The sequence below is a fragment of the Myotis lucifugus genome, unplaced genomic scaffold (genome assembly GCF_000147115.1).
Source record: "Myotis lucifugus unplaced genomic scaffold, Myoluc2.0 scaffold_2, whole genome shotgun sequence".
In the NCBI taxonomy this organism is placed as follows: Eukaryota; Metazoa; Chordata; class Mammalia; order Chiroptera; family Vespertilionidae; genus Myotis; species Myotis lucifugus.
In genome coordinates, this window is record NW_005871050.1 from 16629042 (window position 1) to 16647889 (window position 18848).

The 18848-nt window shown below is 41.5% G+C and overlaps 1 protein-coding gene and 1 pseudogene across 2 annotated transcripts in view; one reads left to right on the forward strand and one right to left on the reverse strand.

Annotated features, from left to right (window-relative positions):
• Nucleotides 1–239: 239 nt before the first annotated feature.
• LOC102441153 lies at nucleotides 240–1069 on the reverse strand (annotated as a pseudogene).
• Nucleotides 1070–6092: 5023 nt separating this feature from the next.
• LAMP2 (lysosomal associated membrane protein 2) overlaps nucleotides 6093–18848 on the forward strand; it is a 37171-nt gene continuing 24415 nt past the window's right edge. For both annotated transcript variants that reach the window (XM_006082153.3, XM_006082154.3), the window contains exons 1-2: nucleotides 6093–6283; nucleotides 17923–18041. In XM_006082153.3, coding sequence (XP_006082215.1) covers nucleotides 6220–6283; nucleotides 17923–18041 — 183 coding nt within the window. In that variant the 5' untranslated portion in view covers nucleotides 6093–6219. The remainder of the gene's footprint in view (nucleotides 6284–17922; nucleotides 18042–18848) is intronic.

An 18848-nucleotide genomic window follows, 5' to 3' on the forward strand; every position in this document is an offset into this window, starting at 1 on the left:
AAAACACCTCCAGCGATCAGTGTTACCAGCATCCATATGGTCAGCCCCTTTGTTCCCTAAGTGAACCAACTAGATGTTAATACTGCTCTGCTACAAGGTAAAAGCTCCTAACTCAAACTTGTTGAAAAAAGAGTGAAACTCCTGCAAAGTGCACTTTAAGAAGAGGTACTTTTTGCTTATGAAAAGAAACCGGTGAGTCCTCTAAAAATAACAAAAGGGAGTATTTTATAGTCAAGCACATGATTTGGAGTGAAGAATTCGGATGTTGCTCTGCTGGTCCAAGCTGTTAATACTCTTCTTGTTCCTCCTGTGGCCCCCCTCCATCAGGTATCACAAAGCCTTCATCTGTGGCATAGAGAATGTCCACAGTCCTCTGAAATACAGGGTTGTTTCCCCCCTCGTTCTCCTGGCAAATCAATTCAATGTCCCTTAGCTTTCCAAAGTCTCCTTCTCCAAGTCTTCGAGGGTAAGTTTCAATACGCTGACCTGCTGCATCAGTTCAGCTGCCTCGTGGTCCCCATTGCCCACACCAGGATTCTTTCGAAGCACACCTGAGCCAGACTTAAGGTTGCAGTAGTCCTGTGTGTCGCCATGGGCCTCTGGAGCTGCACTGCTAGAGCTGTGAGGTTTCTTTGGTTTGTTCATAGCTGGAGCAACAAGGGAGGGAGCCACTGCAGTTTCTTGACCTTGTCTGGCAGCTACAGGATCATAGTCTTTCCATCATAGTTTGCATCAAAAAACTTCTTGAACCACTGAACGAATTCAAAATTGTCTTGAAACTTTCCTTTTACTAATCTGTCCAAGGAATTATTTTGTCAACACCCATCCTCTTAAAACCTGCTTGTAGTATTTTGAAGTTCTGGATGTATTCATGTTCTAACTTAGCTTGAAATTTCACTTTCTTCAAGGCAATGGAGCCAGGGAACAGCATGTCCATAAATTGACAACAGGCAGCCCCTGAACACAACTGTTCGGCCTTTGTCAGATTCAACTGAAGGGACCAGGCCAGCTTGTCATGTCAACTTAGGTTTTCACTGGTGACTGACGTTGAATATACGTTCACTGCCATCTTTGGCTCATGGAGGAACCATGTCCACTGGTGTGCTGGCTTCCATTCTGTCTTGGTCTCATTCAAACTGTCCGACCCTGCCTGCCCGCTCAATGACCTCATCCAGTTATTGCTTTTTAAAAAATATATATTTTTTATTGATTTCAGAGAGTAAGGGAGAGGGAGAGAGAGATAGAAACATCAATGATGAGAGAGAATCATTGATCAGCTGCCTCCTGCACACCCCACAGCCCAGCCATGTGCCCTGACTGGGAATCAAACCATGATCTCCTGGTTCCTAGGTCGACACTCAACCACTGAGCCATGCAGACCAGGCAACAGTTATTACTTTGAGGAGTGGGACTGGGGTCCAAGGGAGGGGAACGGGTATTTCCTTTAGATTTTATATCTTTTAAAATTATTTCAATTTTTTTAAATCGTTTTTATTGATTTCAGAGAGGAAGGGTGAGGGAAAGAAAGATAGAAACATCAGCTGCCTCCTGCACAGGGTTGGGGATGGGGGTATGAGGGGGGGGGGGACTCCCGTGAGCCCGCAACCCAGGCATGTGCCCTGACCAGGAATCTAACTGTGGCCTCCTGGTTTATAAGTCGATGTTCAACCACTGAGCCAAGCCAGCTAGGTAAAAGTATTTCAATTTTTAATGACTTGTATACATTAATTTAAAAATCATTATTACAAACACAATCCAATTGCTGTAAAAATTTCAATACAGCACAAGTTAATAAAAGTCCCTTCTCTCCCACCTCTTAATCCCATCCCTAGAGGACAGTTAACCACGGACATGAGTTTGGGGCCTGGTTACTCAGTGTGGTTTCCAGAACAGCAGCATCAGGATCATCTGAGAAATTGCTAGAAATGCAGATTCTCATGCCTCACCCCAGATTTACTCAACCTCCATAGCGGGGTCTAGTAATCTGTATTTTAAAAAGCCCCTTGGTAATTTTGATGCATGCTCAAAGTTGAGAATCATTTCATTTTAGCAGGTTAGACTAGATCTTTGGTGGTGGTGTTGGGTCGGGGGAGGGGGATTTGAGAAGAATCCTCCTGGGGAAAACTAATAATTCAAAATGACATGTCCCTATGCACCCAGTGAGCTCTTGGTCAAGGGTTGGCAGCCCCTTGAGCTCACTGTGACCTTTACATTGGGGTTAAATGATAACCGTACTGCCACAGTTTGAAGGCATTATCTAAAAAAGGGGAACATGTCAGAAGGAGAACCACGCCGGCATGGCTCAGTGGTTGACCTATGAACCAGGAGGTCACAGTTCAATTCCCGGTTAGGGCACATGCCCGAGTTATGGATTAGATCCCTAGTGTGGGGTGTGCAGGAGGCAGCCAATCAATGATTCTCTCTCATCATTGATGTTTCTATCTCTCTTTCTCTGTCTCCCCTCATCTCTGAAATCAATAAAAACATATTTTATAAAAAGAAGGAGAAAGGTAAAAGGAGTATAGAAGAAACTAAACAAGGACGAGTCAAGAAAGGAAAAATGGCAGAGAGAGAATGAAGATTAAAAAAAAAAGCCATAAGATGGCAAGTAGATGACAGCAACACCTTAGGGCCACTCATTCATTGAGTTAATTCGTATTTATCATTTTAAAATTATAAATCTCTGTATCTTTGCTAATTTCCTTCCTCTGACTCACACATTTCATTGTCTATGAAACTGAGGGTCCTTATGACATTGATTAAATTTAGCTTGAAATCATAGCTCTACAAATCATGTCTCTTTCTGTATATGTATATATACCCCCCAGAGACCTATCCTCCCCCCTACCCCAAAATCAGTAACCCATGAGGCAGCAAAAGATAGAACTCAGTCCTGACTAATGGTGTCAAGGTCTGGACCTCTGGCAGGCTAAAGATAACATCTTGACCTAAGTTATGTTTCAGCTCCAGTCCCTCAGGTGGAATGATCCCCTGGCTACTTTCCAAAGAAACCAGACATAAGGACACAGAAACAGACCTCAGAACTATCCTCAAGACTAGAAGAAATGATTTATTACCTTTACCTCACCTCTGATCAATCAGCACCCAGTACGACCCTAAACCCCTAACATACAAGTGTCTTGTGTTTTTGCCCTTTATTACCTGTAACCTACATGCCATCAGGCAGTTGGGGGTATTGGACATCAGCTTCCCATTCTCCTGGGTGTTGTCATCTATAATAATAAAGGGGTAATATGCAAATCGACTGAACAGCTGAACAGTGGAATCGCCATCCCCACGACCTTCCAGATGGATGAACCTGGGGCTGCGAGGGCCGAGGCAGCTGAGTCTGTAAGGGTGGCTGGGGCTACGAGGGCGGCCAGGGCTGTGAAGGCCTGCTCTTGGACGAATTTTGTGCACTGGGCCTCTAGTTTATAATAAAATAACTAATATTTCTCCACTGCAATTTTCAGTGTTTAGCATTTGGCTCTGCTAATGCTGGTGGACAGACTTTCTGTTCCTCTGACCTACACATTTCATTGTTTATCATTTACCAAATGTGATAAGTTCATTATTTCTTACACCATTCAGTGTCTTCACATTTAGGAAGTGTTTGCTAGTGATCCCTACTCCCTGGCCAAAGAATCATGAGCTCTCAAAGGGTTCCAAAGACTCATAATCTAACTGGGCATGTGTGTGTGTATGTGTGTGTTTGCTGAGGAATTTCACCCACTGGGGAGGTGTGAGGTATGGTAGGAGAGGAAGTGCACATGAAAGGACTCTGGATGCAGCACTATCAACAATCTAGTCAACACATATGAAGCTCAGATTGGAAGGGATCTTCTGGAGCTCCTCAAACATCGACCCTAGTCCCACAGGCTTGACTGTACTGCAGAAGAGCCTGGGGAAAGCTCCTTCAACTGGGCTGGGGTAATGAAAGACAGTGCATACAAAAGTAAGTAGTTTTCAGCTCTAGCCTTTGTGACTTAGTTGGTTGAGCATCGACCCATGACCAGGAGGTCATGGTTCAATTCCCTGTTAGGGCACATACCTGTGTTGTGGGTTCAATCCCCAGTAGGAGGCATGTAGGAGGCAGCTGATCAATGATTCTCACTCATCATTGATGTTTCCCCTCCTCGCTGAAATCAATAAAAACCTATTTAAAAAAAGTAAGTAGTTTTCACAAGGTTTGAGATGGGGGGGAACATTAAACAACTCTAAGTATAGAAGCTCAGAATGAACAAAGCTTTAAGTATTTTTAGCCTTTTTTCTTTTTTTACAAAATACCCACCACTTACCTATGACTTCCAAAACATTGTTCTGTCTCATGAACATGCCTGTCCCAGTCAAGAAACCAGCATTTGTTTTGTCAGGGGAAAAGGTTGCAATGTGGATTTAGTATAAAAGGCTGATCTATCTTACTGTGTTCCTTTTTTTTTTTAGTTTTTTTAAAAATATATTTTATTGATTTTTTTACAGAGAGGAACGGAGAGGGATAGAGCGTTAGAAACATCCGTGAGAGAGAAACATCGATCAGCTGCCTCCTGCACACCTACTGGGGATGTGCCCACAACCAAGGTACATGCCCTTGACTGGAACCGAACCTGGGACCCTTGAGTTCGCAGGCTGATGCTCTATCCGCTGAGCCAAACCAGTTAGAGCGAGTGTTCCATTTTTTAATTTGATGACATCTGCAAGAGGTTAAGGGCAACAATTTATTAAACCAGATCTTTGACTCATTGAGGTACTTTGCTTCCTTATCCTATATAATAAAAGGCTAATATGCAAATTGTTCCCTCGACCAGGAGTTTGACCAGGGGGCAGGGCTGGCCAGCCAACCTCCCACATCTCTCCCCCATCCCCAGCTTGCTCTGCCCAATCACCCTGATCCAGTCCAGCCGCCAGACCCCACCCATGCACTAATTCGTGCACCAGGCCTCTAGTATTTTAAATAAAAGAGCATTTACTCTTATAGATTCCTAGAATTATAAAGTTGGAGCCACTTAGAGATAATCTCTGACCCATTAATATTGCCTTAGGGAGTTTTGAGAAAAATGCAATGTCCAGGCCCCACTCTATACCAACTGAATTTGAATCTCAAGGGATGGGACCAAGGGGGCACCTCTGGTTTTAAAGCCCCACAAGTGATTCCAACAGGATTGAGAAATAGCTCTTGGTAATAATAATAATAATAATATAAACAAAACACAAAAACAAAAAAAAAGAGATAGGACCTACTATTTCAGAATCTCTGAGGGAATAAAGTGCAGGAATCTGTATGTTATTAAAAATACCCCAATGATTCTTTTGGAAACTTACATTTGAGAAGCAGTACTTTATTTCAATTGGAAATTTTTAAAGCTTTTGAATGCTTTCATTTGTTGAATATTTTAGGTTTCATCTGTTCAGCTGTTAAATATACCAAATAGTATGTTTAGTATGAATTCATTAAAGGATATTTACATGTATATATGCATAGGAAAAGCAACTGGAAGGATGATGGATGGATATAGATAAACACTGTCTCTGGGTAGTAGGTATATGGATGATCTTCGGTCACCCCCCCTTTCTATTTTATTTCTATCTCATTTTCTTTCTCTATTTAAAGAAGAGTCTTCCTCTTTCTGAGTTGAATTTCCCCTTCTGAAAAACAGGGTGTTGTAACAGTGAACTTCAAGACCACGTCCTGTTCTGGTGGTCAGTGACTTCATACTACCCACAAGCTCACTTGCCCATTTAATAGCATGAACTGCATAGGTAACAACAGTGTTTGGAGAATCATCATATATAATTCTTATATGTATTACGTTGTGATGCCTAGCAACCGTTTTTACTCCAGCAAAATTATTCTCTTGTTCAAGGAATCGGAACTGAAATAATCTCTACCATCTACACTACCCAAAAGTTCATCCTCTCTCTTTCGCCTCAGATAAGGCCGTCCGCGCATATCTCTTAAGAACGTAAGAATGATCGTGAACCAAAAAGCCAGGGCGTGGTCGTCCCGCCCACCCGCCCGACATCACTACCCTTTTCGCTGCTTCGAAGCGCAGAGATTGGCTGAATGCAAGAAAGAGCCCCGCCCCTAGTCTTATGACCGGCGCTGAAGCTCCCAGTCCCGGCTTTTAGCGCTGTGGTCGGTGGGTAGCAACTGTCTTCCTCCGCTTCCCCGAGCCTTTTCCGTGGTGGTGCTGCTCTCGTCGCTGCCTGCTCTTCCGGATCATGGTGTGCTTCCGCCTCTCTCCGGTGCCGGGCTCGGGGCTCGTTGTGCTCTGCCTCATTCTGGGTGAGTTGTCGGGCCCTCCTGCTTAGTACACCGCCCCCCCCGCCCGCCCCGCCTGGGCCGGGGCGCCCAGTTCAAAGGCCACAACTTGCCGAACTGGTCCCCGGGGTGGAGGTTGAGAGGCTGAACAGCTGACACTGGGCGGTGGCGCTTGTCTCAGGTGACAGGCAATGACCTAGAGAAGACCCGACGGGAGGGATGGCGGAGGAAGAAGGGCCAGTGAGAGTAAGAAAGGGCAAGTAAGCAGGATGGGCTGGATGCCAAGAGAGTAGGTAGGAAAGAGCGAGGAGTGAAGCGGCTCGGGTAGGAAGAGTCATTTGGGGAAACTACGAAGGAATGAGCTTAGGAAGTCGATACGTGCTGATTCTAGGGTGGCAGAGACAATTAGGAAAGCCCTGGCTTCCTAGGATCAGGGAAGAGTTTTGAAGATGGTGGAAAAGTATGGGGCGAGAGAGAAAATTGGGGAACGAAAAGACTGCCTGCGTGAAGAACTTGAGGGAAGTGGGACAGATATGAGAGTTGACTCTGAGGGGCAGTGAGAGGGTTGGGGGCTTTGGTGGAGGGGTGATTAAAGAGATGAGGAATGATTCTGGATTTGACTTTGGTAGTTGGAGTTCTGAGGGGGAAGGGACCTAAGGTGGCTGGGCAATTTCCAGGCAAGAAAACTCAGGCTCAACCTCTGGAGAGTAAAGGAATGAGTGGATACTTCGATAGGGAGTGAATATCTGACTTGGAGGTGTTGAAGATGTCAGTTTTCTACTAGTTTTGCTACTTTTCCCAGCCCCTAAATCCATCCTCAAATGTTTCAGTTGGAAGGGCCTTCCAGATCCAGGGATTTGAGAGTGTATCTGAGTCTTGTATGCTTCTTTGCCTTCCGAAGCTCTTTTTCTTCTTCGGTATCATGCAACTGGCCTATTACTTGGTTTTCAGAGGAGGAAAAGGTGGAGGAGGGTAGGTAACTTGCTAAGGACTGGGTGTTACCATGTCCTCAGAATGGCTGGGTGAATGTTGGCTGATTGTGTCCCCCCCCCCTCCCCGCTCCTCCAAGCAATCAGTTTAATGCCTGAAAGGTGAACTTTGACCAGAATGTCTTTTCCTGACCTGATTCATCCTGTTTGTTGCTACCCACGGACTCTTGCTGTTTGTGACCTAATTAAAAAAGAAACAAAAACTGAAGGAACAGATCAGATGGTAGCAGAGAGGAAATAGATATATTAGGGTCCTGAGAAGATAGTGAGGAGTACACATCTTATCATTTACACTTCAGTAGAATAAAATGAGCCCCCTAGAACAGTGGATTCTCAATCGGGATATTTGGCAATATCTGGAGACATTTTTGGTTGTCACAACTGGGAATTGCTTTTAGCATCTAGTGGTGAGAGGTCAGGTATGCTTCTAAATATCCTACAATGCACAAGACAGCGCCCCCAAAACAAAGAAGTATCTACCTCAAAATGTCAGTAGTACCAAAGCTGAGAAATCTTGCTCCACATCCATAGCTTTGGAAGGATTCTTGATTATCTGATGTACTGATTCTCAAGGATCTTTGCTGGGAGTCTGTCAGATCAAAACTATTTCCAGAAAAATACTAAGATATTATTTGTCCTTTTCACTCTCATCCTCTCACCAGTGTTCAGTGGAGTTTTCCAGAAGCCACATAATGAGTAATGGCATCACCCTGATGGCTCTGATATGTTTTATTTACTTCTCAGTTTTAAATTCTATGGCAAATACCTATAGACATAATTCACATAAACAAAAGCTACTTGAGGTGTTCGGTGGATCAGAGAGTAAAGGGGGTCTTGACACTGAAACATTTGTGAATCTCTCATCTAGTCCAGCTGTCCACACAGAGCAGGAAACTCTTCTGTAGGCTTTCCGAAAGGGGGTGGGTGAGGCTTTCCTCAAGCACAGTTTGAAGCTTTCATGCTACTGAGGACTGAGAGACCCTAAGAAAGGATTGTTTACCAGAAAAGCACCTTACCAGTGACTAGAACGCATCGAACCACAGCATCTGTTAACCAGTAATTCACTGCCAATTGAATCTGCACAAATACAACACTGTTATTGTTTAGAGAAAGTGAAAAAAAATAGTTGTCTTACTTGTTGGTTTTAATTTGTCATTATTTTTTTTTAATGAAAGCTCTTTTGTTTTGATTTTACAAAAGCAATGCTTGCTCATTGCAGAAAATAAACAGGCAAAAGAAACATAAAAGAACCTATCAGCTCATCTGCTAGTTTGCCATTTATTGATTGGGACTAACTAGATTCACCCTCTGGGAAGATTTCCTAGATTGATTCCCTCCACTTGCAAGTTTAAAACAGGATTTTGAGGAGTAAAAGTTAACAATGTACCCAGATCAGATTTTTAAAAGGTACCAGGATGAAATAGAAACCATGTCTTCTCTACAGCTGCTTTTTCTGACAGCTGTTAGTTCAGTGTGGCACTAACTCCTTCCATGTGGTTTTGTCTCTTGAAATTTTAGATATCAAAATGGCTACCAAGAATAAGTTTTTGAAAACTCAATAAATATTTGTAAAGTATCTGTTATGGATCCCATGCTGTTCCTGGGTACTAGGAGGGTGGTGAAGGATGATCTGTTCTGAATTTATAGCCTCATTAGCATTAGTGTTTTAGCTGTGCCACTTTGTGACTTTATAACTCTATTCCAGCTTCACCGGTAACTTTACTTTTTAAAAACAGCTGCTTTAGAGGAAGTACAGAAAAGAATTCTTCGAGTCTATGTATTGGCCTTTTCCACAGAGTTAAATAGGCTGATATTTATTTGAATTGTAACTGACTTGAGCACTTTCTGGAGAAGAGCTATATAGCAGCATTATAAAGAGAGTACTAAATGAAAATCCTTTCCTAGCATCATTGCCTAACTGTGTTCCCGTCGTGTGACATCAGAGATTTCAGAATTTTGTGGTTTTTTGTTCTTATAACTTGTGACTTCTGGTTTTTATAGGGTTGAAGCTTTTCTGGGAGGGAAAAACCTCATAGAAATACCCTGAGTGTGTGTTTCACTGGTTGGAGCCCCTCCTTCCCACAAATGTTTCTTGAATGCCTATTGGGTACCAGCCCCTATACTAGGTGAAAGGGATAGATAGTGCAACGGGAAAGACAGATGGGGTCCCGGCTCTTGGGAAGCTTACATTTTAGTGGCGGAAGATAGTCCAACATGTAAATAATAGAATTTCAGATAGTCCTAGGTAGTGTGAAGAAAGTGCAGCAGGTAATGTGGAAAAGGAATGAGCAGATGATAGGGGTGGGTAATGGAGTCAGAAGGCCTTTCATTGTTGTTTGACATTTGAGCAGAGACCTGAGTGTTGGAAGGAGGACAGCCAGGTGAGCATCTGGAGGAACAGGAATAAACCTTGACTTTCCCAAATTCTTAGTTTATTACACTAGCCTATTTTCCACTCTTTTTTCCCTAACAGTATCAGTGGTGTTCATTTCTGAGAGTGGAGACTATCTTATGTACAGTTATTTCCCTGTGCCTACTTAGCACAGGGCTTGGTACATATTTAACTCTCCGTAAATATTTGTTGAGGGTACTCATTGATGGGTACTGGGGTTATGATGGTGGACTAGACCAACTTGGTCTTTGAATCTTAAATTATGTTTTGAAAGAAGTTGTTTTTGTGTGTCTTTGAATTGAGAACGTCGAGATTAGTGCTAAGCAGTACAGATAATTATAAACCTATTTACTAAAGTATAATCCCATATAATAATGATAGTATCTTACCTGTACCCCTTCAGATATACCTACATAGTAGTGAAGGTAACATGAAGAACAAGGAAGTCTGGTGAGAAGGAGAATATGGTTTTAACAAAGAACCAACCTCTCTCCTTTTGTGGGTGATCTAAAAGAGAACGTAAGCATTGAGATTTTTCTGTAGCCTAACCACATTTCGTTAAACTGATAACTTTGATTTCAAGGTTCTGCTAAAAATTATTCTAGCTATATTAGTGTGACTTGAAAGGACAGGCTATCATTGGTTATCACATCTGATAGGATTGTAGATATTCAGATATTTACTATGAGTGCAGCTTTTTTCCTCTGTATCCTTGGGTGGAATTTGTGATCAAGGTTTGTTTTATAGTACTATGTCTGACTTAAGTGATCCATTGGTGCAGGAAGGCTAATTTTCCTCATGTAGTAACAAAAGCATTCTGGTCATAATTTTGTATTATAGTAATCAGAGATCTCCTATCCAAAAGTATACGTTATGAGTACTTGTTGGTATCCTGCTATATGTTGCAAGAGAGTTCTGGAAGTCTGCCAAATACCACTCAGCAATAAGCACTTTCCATTAGTTGGATAATGTTGAATCTTATTTCCTTATCCACTCTGTGACCTTAAAAACATTAAATTATTTTGTAGCTTGCAATCATATTACTTTTATTTTTAAGAGACTTACCAGAGCCCTAACTGGTTTGGCTCAGTGGATAGTGCGTCGGCCTGTGGACTCAAGGGTTCCAGGTTCGATTCCGGTCAAGGGCCTGTACCTTGGTTGCAGGCACATCCCCAGTTAGGGGGTGTGTAGGAGGCAGTTGATCGATGTTTCTCTCTCATCGATGTTTCTGACTCTCTATCCCTCTCCCTTCCTCTCTGTAAAAAATCAATAAAATATATTTTTTAAAAAGAGATTTACCAGAAATCAGCTACTGAATGTGATGATTGTACCTATATTAGGAATTATAAGTGAGGAACTGTAAATGAGGAACAGTTAATCTGGCTTTAACCTATGAATAGAAAAGGAAGAGTAAATAGGTAGTACTGTATATGCCTATGTTCTTTTGTTAAGACTCTGTGCTCGCCCTAACTGGTTTGGCTCAGTGGATAGAGCGTCGGCCTGCGGACTCAAGGGTCCCAGGTTCGATTCCGGTCAAGGGCATGTACCTTGGTTGCAGGCACATCCCCAGTAGGAGGTGTGCAGGACGCAGCTGATTGATGCTTCTCTCTCATTGATGTTTCTAACTCTCTGTCCCTCTCCCTTCCTCTCTGTAAAAAATCAATAAAATATATATTTTTTAAAAAGACTCTGTGCTCAACATCATTCTGAATTGGTGAGTGTGAGGACAAGAATCCATAACTTTAATATGATGAAAGTAAACATAAACCTAAAAGTTGGGAAGGGTTCCTTTAGGTCAGCGGTTCTCAACCTGTGGGTCTCGACCCCTTTGGGGGTCGAACGACGCTTTCATAGGGGTCGCCTAAGACCATCAGAAAACACATATATAATTACATATTGTTTTTGTGATTAATCACTATGCTTTAATTATGTTCAATTTGTAACAATGAAAATACATCCTGCATATCAGATATTTACATTACGATTCATAACAGTAGCAAAATTACAGTGATTAAGTAGCAACGAAAATAATTTTATGGTTGGGGGTCACCACAACATGAGGAACTGTATTAAAGGGTCGCGGCATTAGGAAGGTTGAGAACCGCTGCTTTAGGTGCTGTGTTTACTAGAAGGGAAGCTTGTAAGCTGGAACCTCTAACTTGCTTGGCAAAGTTCTCTTAGCTCTGAGGGTTTATATGCTTTTGAAGAACCTATTAGAGAAATATGCACACTACAGTTCTTTGCAAGATTAACTTACCCAGAGTCTCACAGGTAGTAAATTGGATGGCCTGATTTGAATTCTAGTTCTTCAATTCCAGGGATGGGGCTCTTAATCACCTCATAATATTGCCTCTTAGATCATTGTTTGTTTTACCACCAATATTATGATCCCGCCCACCCCATCTTCTTTACAAATGCATATTTTCAGCTACATTGGGTCAAACAGACTTGTAAAAACCTAGCCATTTTTTGCAGTATCTTATGCTTTGAGAAATAAGTTCTGATTTCTAAAAGAACCTATACATGATCTCTTTAGAAACAAATTAGAGAGGATATTTGAATTTGAGAAAGTTGATTTTGAGGACTGCCTTTTTCTTTTCTTTGGAGAATGAACACTCAGCTCTATAATTACATACTCTAGGATATATTCAGCTGTGGTTTTTTTAATGGCATAAAGCCTTTAAACAAAAATGGCTTGGTTGTTCTAAAATCAAACACCGAAATCAGGATGGAAAATGCTGGAGATTTTTTACCAAAGTGTAAATGTTTCAACTATAAACATACCTTATGAGAAAAGCATTATTCCTAGCCTGGAATTTATGTCAAAATTTGTTGAGGAAACTCACATGGGGGTTGAAGGAGCATCCAGAAGACTGACAGGTTGGCTTCATGATTTGGAAGAGCTAAAAGATTGGCCTTCCTATAACCAGATTAAGCTATATTTCAGGTCCTTATTGCAGGGTATTTGTATCTTGATATAATCAATCAGTTTTTATTGAGAATCTAATATATATTCAGCACTACTAGGAATGATAGGAGATAGAGTATAGGTAATAGATATAATCCCCACCACCATGACACCCATGATGGATGACATTCATATAAAAGACACACTCCTAGGGGCTGTGGCATAGATAAGATCATTTGTTTAAGGGAGTATATTGGAATTCAAAGGAATTGCAGAGACATTATCAAAAGAAATCTTGAATTTATATATATCATTCCTTCATAAACTTTGGTACTTTTTTTATTAGTTAACAAATTACTTGTTGCATGCTATAATTTACCATAGCACATCAGTTTGTTGGGAAGTGACAGTTGAAGACTGTTTTTGGAGTTTATGACAATAGGGAAGACAGGGTTTGCAGGCATAAAATAACTGAATAATTCAGGATAGTATAAGATATATTAAAATTTTGGGATGTGCCATGTGACTGCTCCTCCAGGGCATTTATAGTCAAGGAAATCTTTGTGGGAAAAAATGGCTGCTGAAAAAATGGATAGCATATCAGTCCAGGTTCTTAATTGAAAGCCATAGAAATAAAATCCAATTGATTGTAAGCAGAAAAGGAATTTATTAAAAAGATATCAGGGTATATCCCATACCCAATAGATGCACATACACATGGGTTCACTGATGTGTTCATTTGTAATAGAACCAAACTGGGAATTATGCAAATACCCATCAACAGTAGCATAGTTGAATAGTAGAGTAGTCACCCAATGATAGAAAACTATACATAGAGTGAGAATGGACAAACTGTAGTTACACACAACTGGAGTGAATCTCACTAACATACTGAGTGAAAGAAGCCAGACATGAAAGAGCATAGAATGATTCCATTTATATCAAGTTGAAAAACAGGCAAAACTAATTTCTCCTGTTAGAAGTCAGGATAGTGGATAATGGTTACCCTTGGGAGGGAAATGGTAACTGGAAAGAGGAACCGGGAGAACTTTGAGAGTACTGGAATATTCTGTTTGTTGACACAGGTGGGTTCAGTTTGTGAAAAATCTTTGAGCTGTATACTTAATGTTATGCATACTTTTATTTATATACTAGAGTAGAGGCCCAGTGCACAAAATTTGTGCACTCGGGGGGTGGGTCCCTCAGCCTGGCCTGCTCCCTCTCACAGGCCGGGAGCCCTCGGGGGGGATGTCCAACTGATGGCTTAGGCCCGCTCCCCCATAAACATCCTTAGCGCTGCATTCGTCAGCCATGAGCCCAGCTTCTGGCTGAGCGGCGCTCCCCCTGTGGGAACGCACTGACCACCAGGGGGCAGCTCCTGCATTGAGTGTCTGCCCCCGGTGGTCAGTGTGCCTCATAGCAACTCGGGCTTCTGCTGTCAGGCCAAATGTGAGAGGGCATAGGCCAGGCCGAGGGACCCCACCAGTGCATGATCAGACCCAGGGAGGGACGCGGGAGGTTGGCCAGCCGGGGAGGGACCGTGGAAGGGTTCCAGGGTGTGTCTGGCCCATCTTGCTCAGTCCCAATTGTCTGGACCCCAGCAGCCAGATAACCTACCAGTCAGAGCGTCTGCCTCCTGGTGGTCAGTGCACATCACAGCAAGCAGTTGAGCAACCTTAGCATATCATTAGCATATTATGACCGGACACTTAGCATATTAGGCTTGTATTATATAGGATATATATATATATATATATATATATATATATATATATTTCATAGAGGAAGGGAGAGGGAGAGAGAGTTAGAAATTCTGGGGGTCAATGATGAGAGAGTATCATTGATAGGCTGCCTCCTGCACGCCCCACACTGGAGATTGAGCCCATAACCCAGGCATATGCCCTGACCAGGAATCGAACCGTGACTTCCTGGTTCAAGGGTCAGTGCTCAACCATTGAGCCACACCAGCTGGGCTATGCGTACTTTTCCCTTCTATATGTCATGCTGCATACTTTTCCATATGCGTGTTGCACATCAATACAATTTTCCTTTATAAAATATGCATATTAGGTAATGCAGAATTACTGGAGGTCCTGGCTACATATCCCAAAGTCTGATTCAGTATCCCAAATCATGTTCTTGAACTGCATTTCCATTGCCAAGCATTGAACTGCAGCTTGCACCACTGGCCACTGCCACTACCACCTCTGCTTGCCTTGTTCCCTGGGAGCTTAATCCTGCTGTAACTACTTCCACCTGAGGGAGATAGTTCCATTCCTGGCTCCTATACAAAATCTGGTGTGGATGCCTTTGTTAGGTGCAGCCTAGCACAAGATCCTATCCTTGCTGCAAGGGACGCTTGGGAAAGCAAGTATCTAACATTTTCAGCTTTTTAAAAAATATATATTTTATTGATTTTTTTACAGAGAGGAAGGGAGAGGGATAGAGAGTTAGAAACATCGATGAGAGAGAAACATCAATCAGCTGACTCCTGCACACCTCCTACTGGGGATGTGCATGCAACCAAGGTACATGCCCTTGACCGGAATCGAACCTGGAACCTTTCAGTCCGCAGGCCGACGCTCTACCCACTGAGACAAACCGGTTAGGGCTGACGTTTTCAGCTTTTAAGGTAGGCAGTGATGTCTGCCAGAAATTGTTAAAAAAAAAAGAAAAGAAAAGAAAAGGAAAGGAAGAAAAGAAGAAGAAGAAGAAGAAGGCATTGGAGGGGGTGTTTCAAAGTGAAATCTTTCCTGAGGTGAATATTTAGGTCAGTAGAAGAAAGTAAATTTCAAATGTTAGGTACAGTGTCTAGGGGTAGAGATTGAATACAACATAGCATTTGGGTCCAGTGGAACAAGTTTAACCAGATCAAAGGGTGTGTTCTGGGAAAATGGCTAGAGAAAAGTTGAAGGAGTGGGGTGGGAAAGATTAAGGATTAATTTGAAAGCCAAGCAGAGGAATTCAAATTTAATATGGGAATTTCAGAGCCAATAAAAGTTTGTGAACAAGAATGTGTCCTGAGCCCTAACCGGTTTGGCTCAGTGGGTAGAGCGTCGGCCTGCGGACTGAAAGGTCCCAGGTTCGATTCCAGTCAAGGGCATGTACCTTGGTTGTGGGCACATCCCCAGTAGGGGGTGTGCAGGAAGCAGCTGATCGATGTGTCTCTCTCATTGATGTTTCTAACTCTTTATCCCGCTCTCTTCCTCTCTGTAAAAAAAAAAAAAAAAAAAAAAAAAAATCAATAAAATATATTTTAAAAAAAAGAATGTGTCCTGAGAGGAAGAGGTATTCAAGGACCATTAATCTGGCAACACTTCTAGGAGCAGCAGCTAGGAGGTGTCTAGTAATTTAGGGAATAGGTGGTGGATTGCGAGTAGAAATAAAAGTCAAAGACTGGATTTAAGAGAGCATTTGAAGGGAAAAATATCAATAGGACTTAACAAAGAAAATGAAGGAGAAGGTAATTCTCCTACTTTTGAGCCTGATGTGGTACCGCCTTTCATTCAGAGCTAGCGAGGGTGAGAAGGGGACCAGTTTGGAGGAAGTAGAAGAATGAATTTTCGTTTTGGAATTGTTGAGTTTGAGGTAATAGGTCTTTGAGTACTAGTAAAAGCAGTCCCTGTGCAGTTGGAGATAGAGGCCAGACAGTGAAGTAAGCTCTGTGGAAGGAATACTAGTAGCTCTCACAGGGAGAGAGGGTGTGAAGGGACTAGAACAAATGTGCCAGAGCTCAGTGTTTCTCAGATCTCACATTTAATGTAGTGGTAAATATAATGTAGTGGAAAATTTGGACTACAAATTGTACCTTCTGCTTCGTAAAGCTTCACCTCGGCCCATATTGATACTATTATTTGATGCTGTTTTCTTTCTATTACTCTAATATCTTTGAAGTGTATATAATTAATCCATATGAGGCTTCTCTTGGTTATTTCTAATAGTTTTGAACGCTTTGAATACAAGGAAAATATGTTCAAGCTAGGGACTTTAAACAAGACTGAGAGAGGCTGCATATAAAAAGCAGGCCTCCAGTTGATTAGAAAAATTATGAGCTGGAATTCTCAGCACCATTACTGGGTAGCCTTGGATCAGTGATGACAGCTCCATTCCATATTGTACTTAGAAAAGAATGGCCGTAAAACCTACTTAGGCCTAACAAGGTCTTTTCGAGCCTTAGCCAGTACATTTAGGCACTGACAGGAACCACAAGCTTTAGCACAATATTCAGGCTTGGCAAGGCAGCCTGGACTCTGGAGCCTGACGACAGGCTTTTGTGTACAGCTTGTAAGCTGTTGCTGAGGCACACCTGCTTAGTATTCCTCTTAGGACTTTATTCTCTATAGTCTCTAACATGTTCCTACTTGTAGATTATTCTAGATTGCTCAGATATCATTAAGGGATCTGCAGCTATCTTAACAGGAAAAAGCTCATCTCTTGGGTAATGTGTGAAATAGTGAAGAAAATCCTTAGATAGTTACCCATCATTTAAGCTGCTGGTGTGTTTGCTGGCATATAGTACTGGAGTCCTCGGTCTCTCCAGGGTAATAGGTAATATCTTCCCTATATTTAGCTTAGTGTAGATCTTACTCAAATTAGCGGAAAAGACTCAAGGGCTTGTCTGTCTCCTGCATGGTTTCTCTACCTAAAGAGGTAGCAGATTGACAACACAGGAAGTGATTTTGAGTCTGTGTCAAAGGATCCATCAGCCTTTCTAATTAATAGGATTTTTAAGTGAAACAAAAAGTGATGAACCAGTAGTACATTTATAAAACAATAACCTTTTGCTTATGGATCAGACAACCTTTGCAACTCTGCTCCTTTGCTCACATGGTAGACATGCATCGAAAGAGTTATCCCACCTCTTTACATCAGAAGAAAGTAGTTTGCCAAGACATCCGTGTGTCATAGTTCATGTAGTTTCTGACAGGCCTTAAGGCAACAAGACGATTGAATATCAGATCTATCATTATTTTTTCAGAGAGAGTTCCCTGAGCTGGTTTGAGAGAAGCAGGAGTTTAATACCCCTTCCAAACTCCCCCTTACCTCATTTATCTTAAAGGGCAAAAATCTGAACAGGCAAACTATAATTGCCTAAAACAAAGCCAGCAAGGCACAGATTAATGTCACCAACCTGTGCCATTACCTATACATCCTTAGTCAAGCAATTATTCTTTTGGGAAGAGGAAACGCTAACTTTATCAATAGCATTCCACTAGAGATAAAAAGAAAAACAATGACCAAGATACCACCATATCTATTAAAAATACTTCGTTTCATTTTAGAGCTGGTTGAACTTCAGTGGTGGATAGAGCTTGTTCTTATATATGTTTTTGTAGTACAAGTTAAAAATCTTACTCTTTTTTAATCTTTTTAGGAGCTATCTCGTCTTATGCATTAGAACTTAATTTGACGAATTCAAAAAATGCCACTTGCCTTTATGCAAAATGGCGGATGAATTTCACTATAGGCTATGAGACTACAAGCAAAAGTAATGTAAGTATTTTTCTTTTTCTTTGAGTTTTATAGCAGGAATTTAATTCTATTCTTTTTATCCTTTACATGCATTTATACAAATAAGATTTCATATATTAACTGACTTAAGTTCTGTGGGTTTTTTAAAAAACTTGTATCCTTGAATGTATTCTGATCAGTGTTGGAAGGAATATTTTAATTGGTTCTTTCAAGTTTTTTTAGAGTTGCTTAAGGGCAAATGATCTGAAGACTCTATGGTGTTTTAACTGCTTCTGTAATGTTTTTAACATGTATTAACATCAAAGCTTGTCCCTTTTTAAATAGCTTGCTATTAAAAATCTCCCCTTTTGGCAGCACTACTCAATCCCTTTGCCTTTTTATTTTCTTTCAGTGAAGGTCCTGCCTGCTTACAACCTGATTTTTAAAAAATCAACTTAAGAAGTTCAGGCTAGTTTTCCTTTTCCTTTCAGACATAGTACATGAATTTTCCCAGAAGCCTGGTGTGTAGCTGAGGAATCTGAGACTGGTTTACACAGCAAATCAGGCAAAGGGCAACCTAGCCATGAGGGATGTGTGATGTAGACTAAAGTGGCACATCCTGCGAAAGTGCTTGATGCTCACTACTGTCTGTGTGTTCCTTACTCCCAAACTTCTTCTTTATTTCAATTTCACCTTGTTTGTTTGTTTATATTTCTATTAAATTTATTGTGGTTTATTGGTTAACATCATGTAATTTTCAGGTGTACAAAATTGTAATACATCGTCTGTATGTTGCATTGTGTGCTCAACACTCAATCTAGTTTCCATTACCTTATATTTGACCCCCTT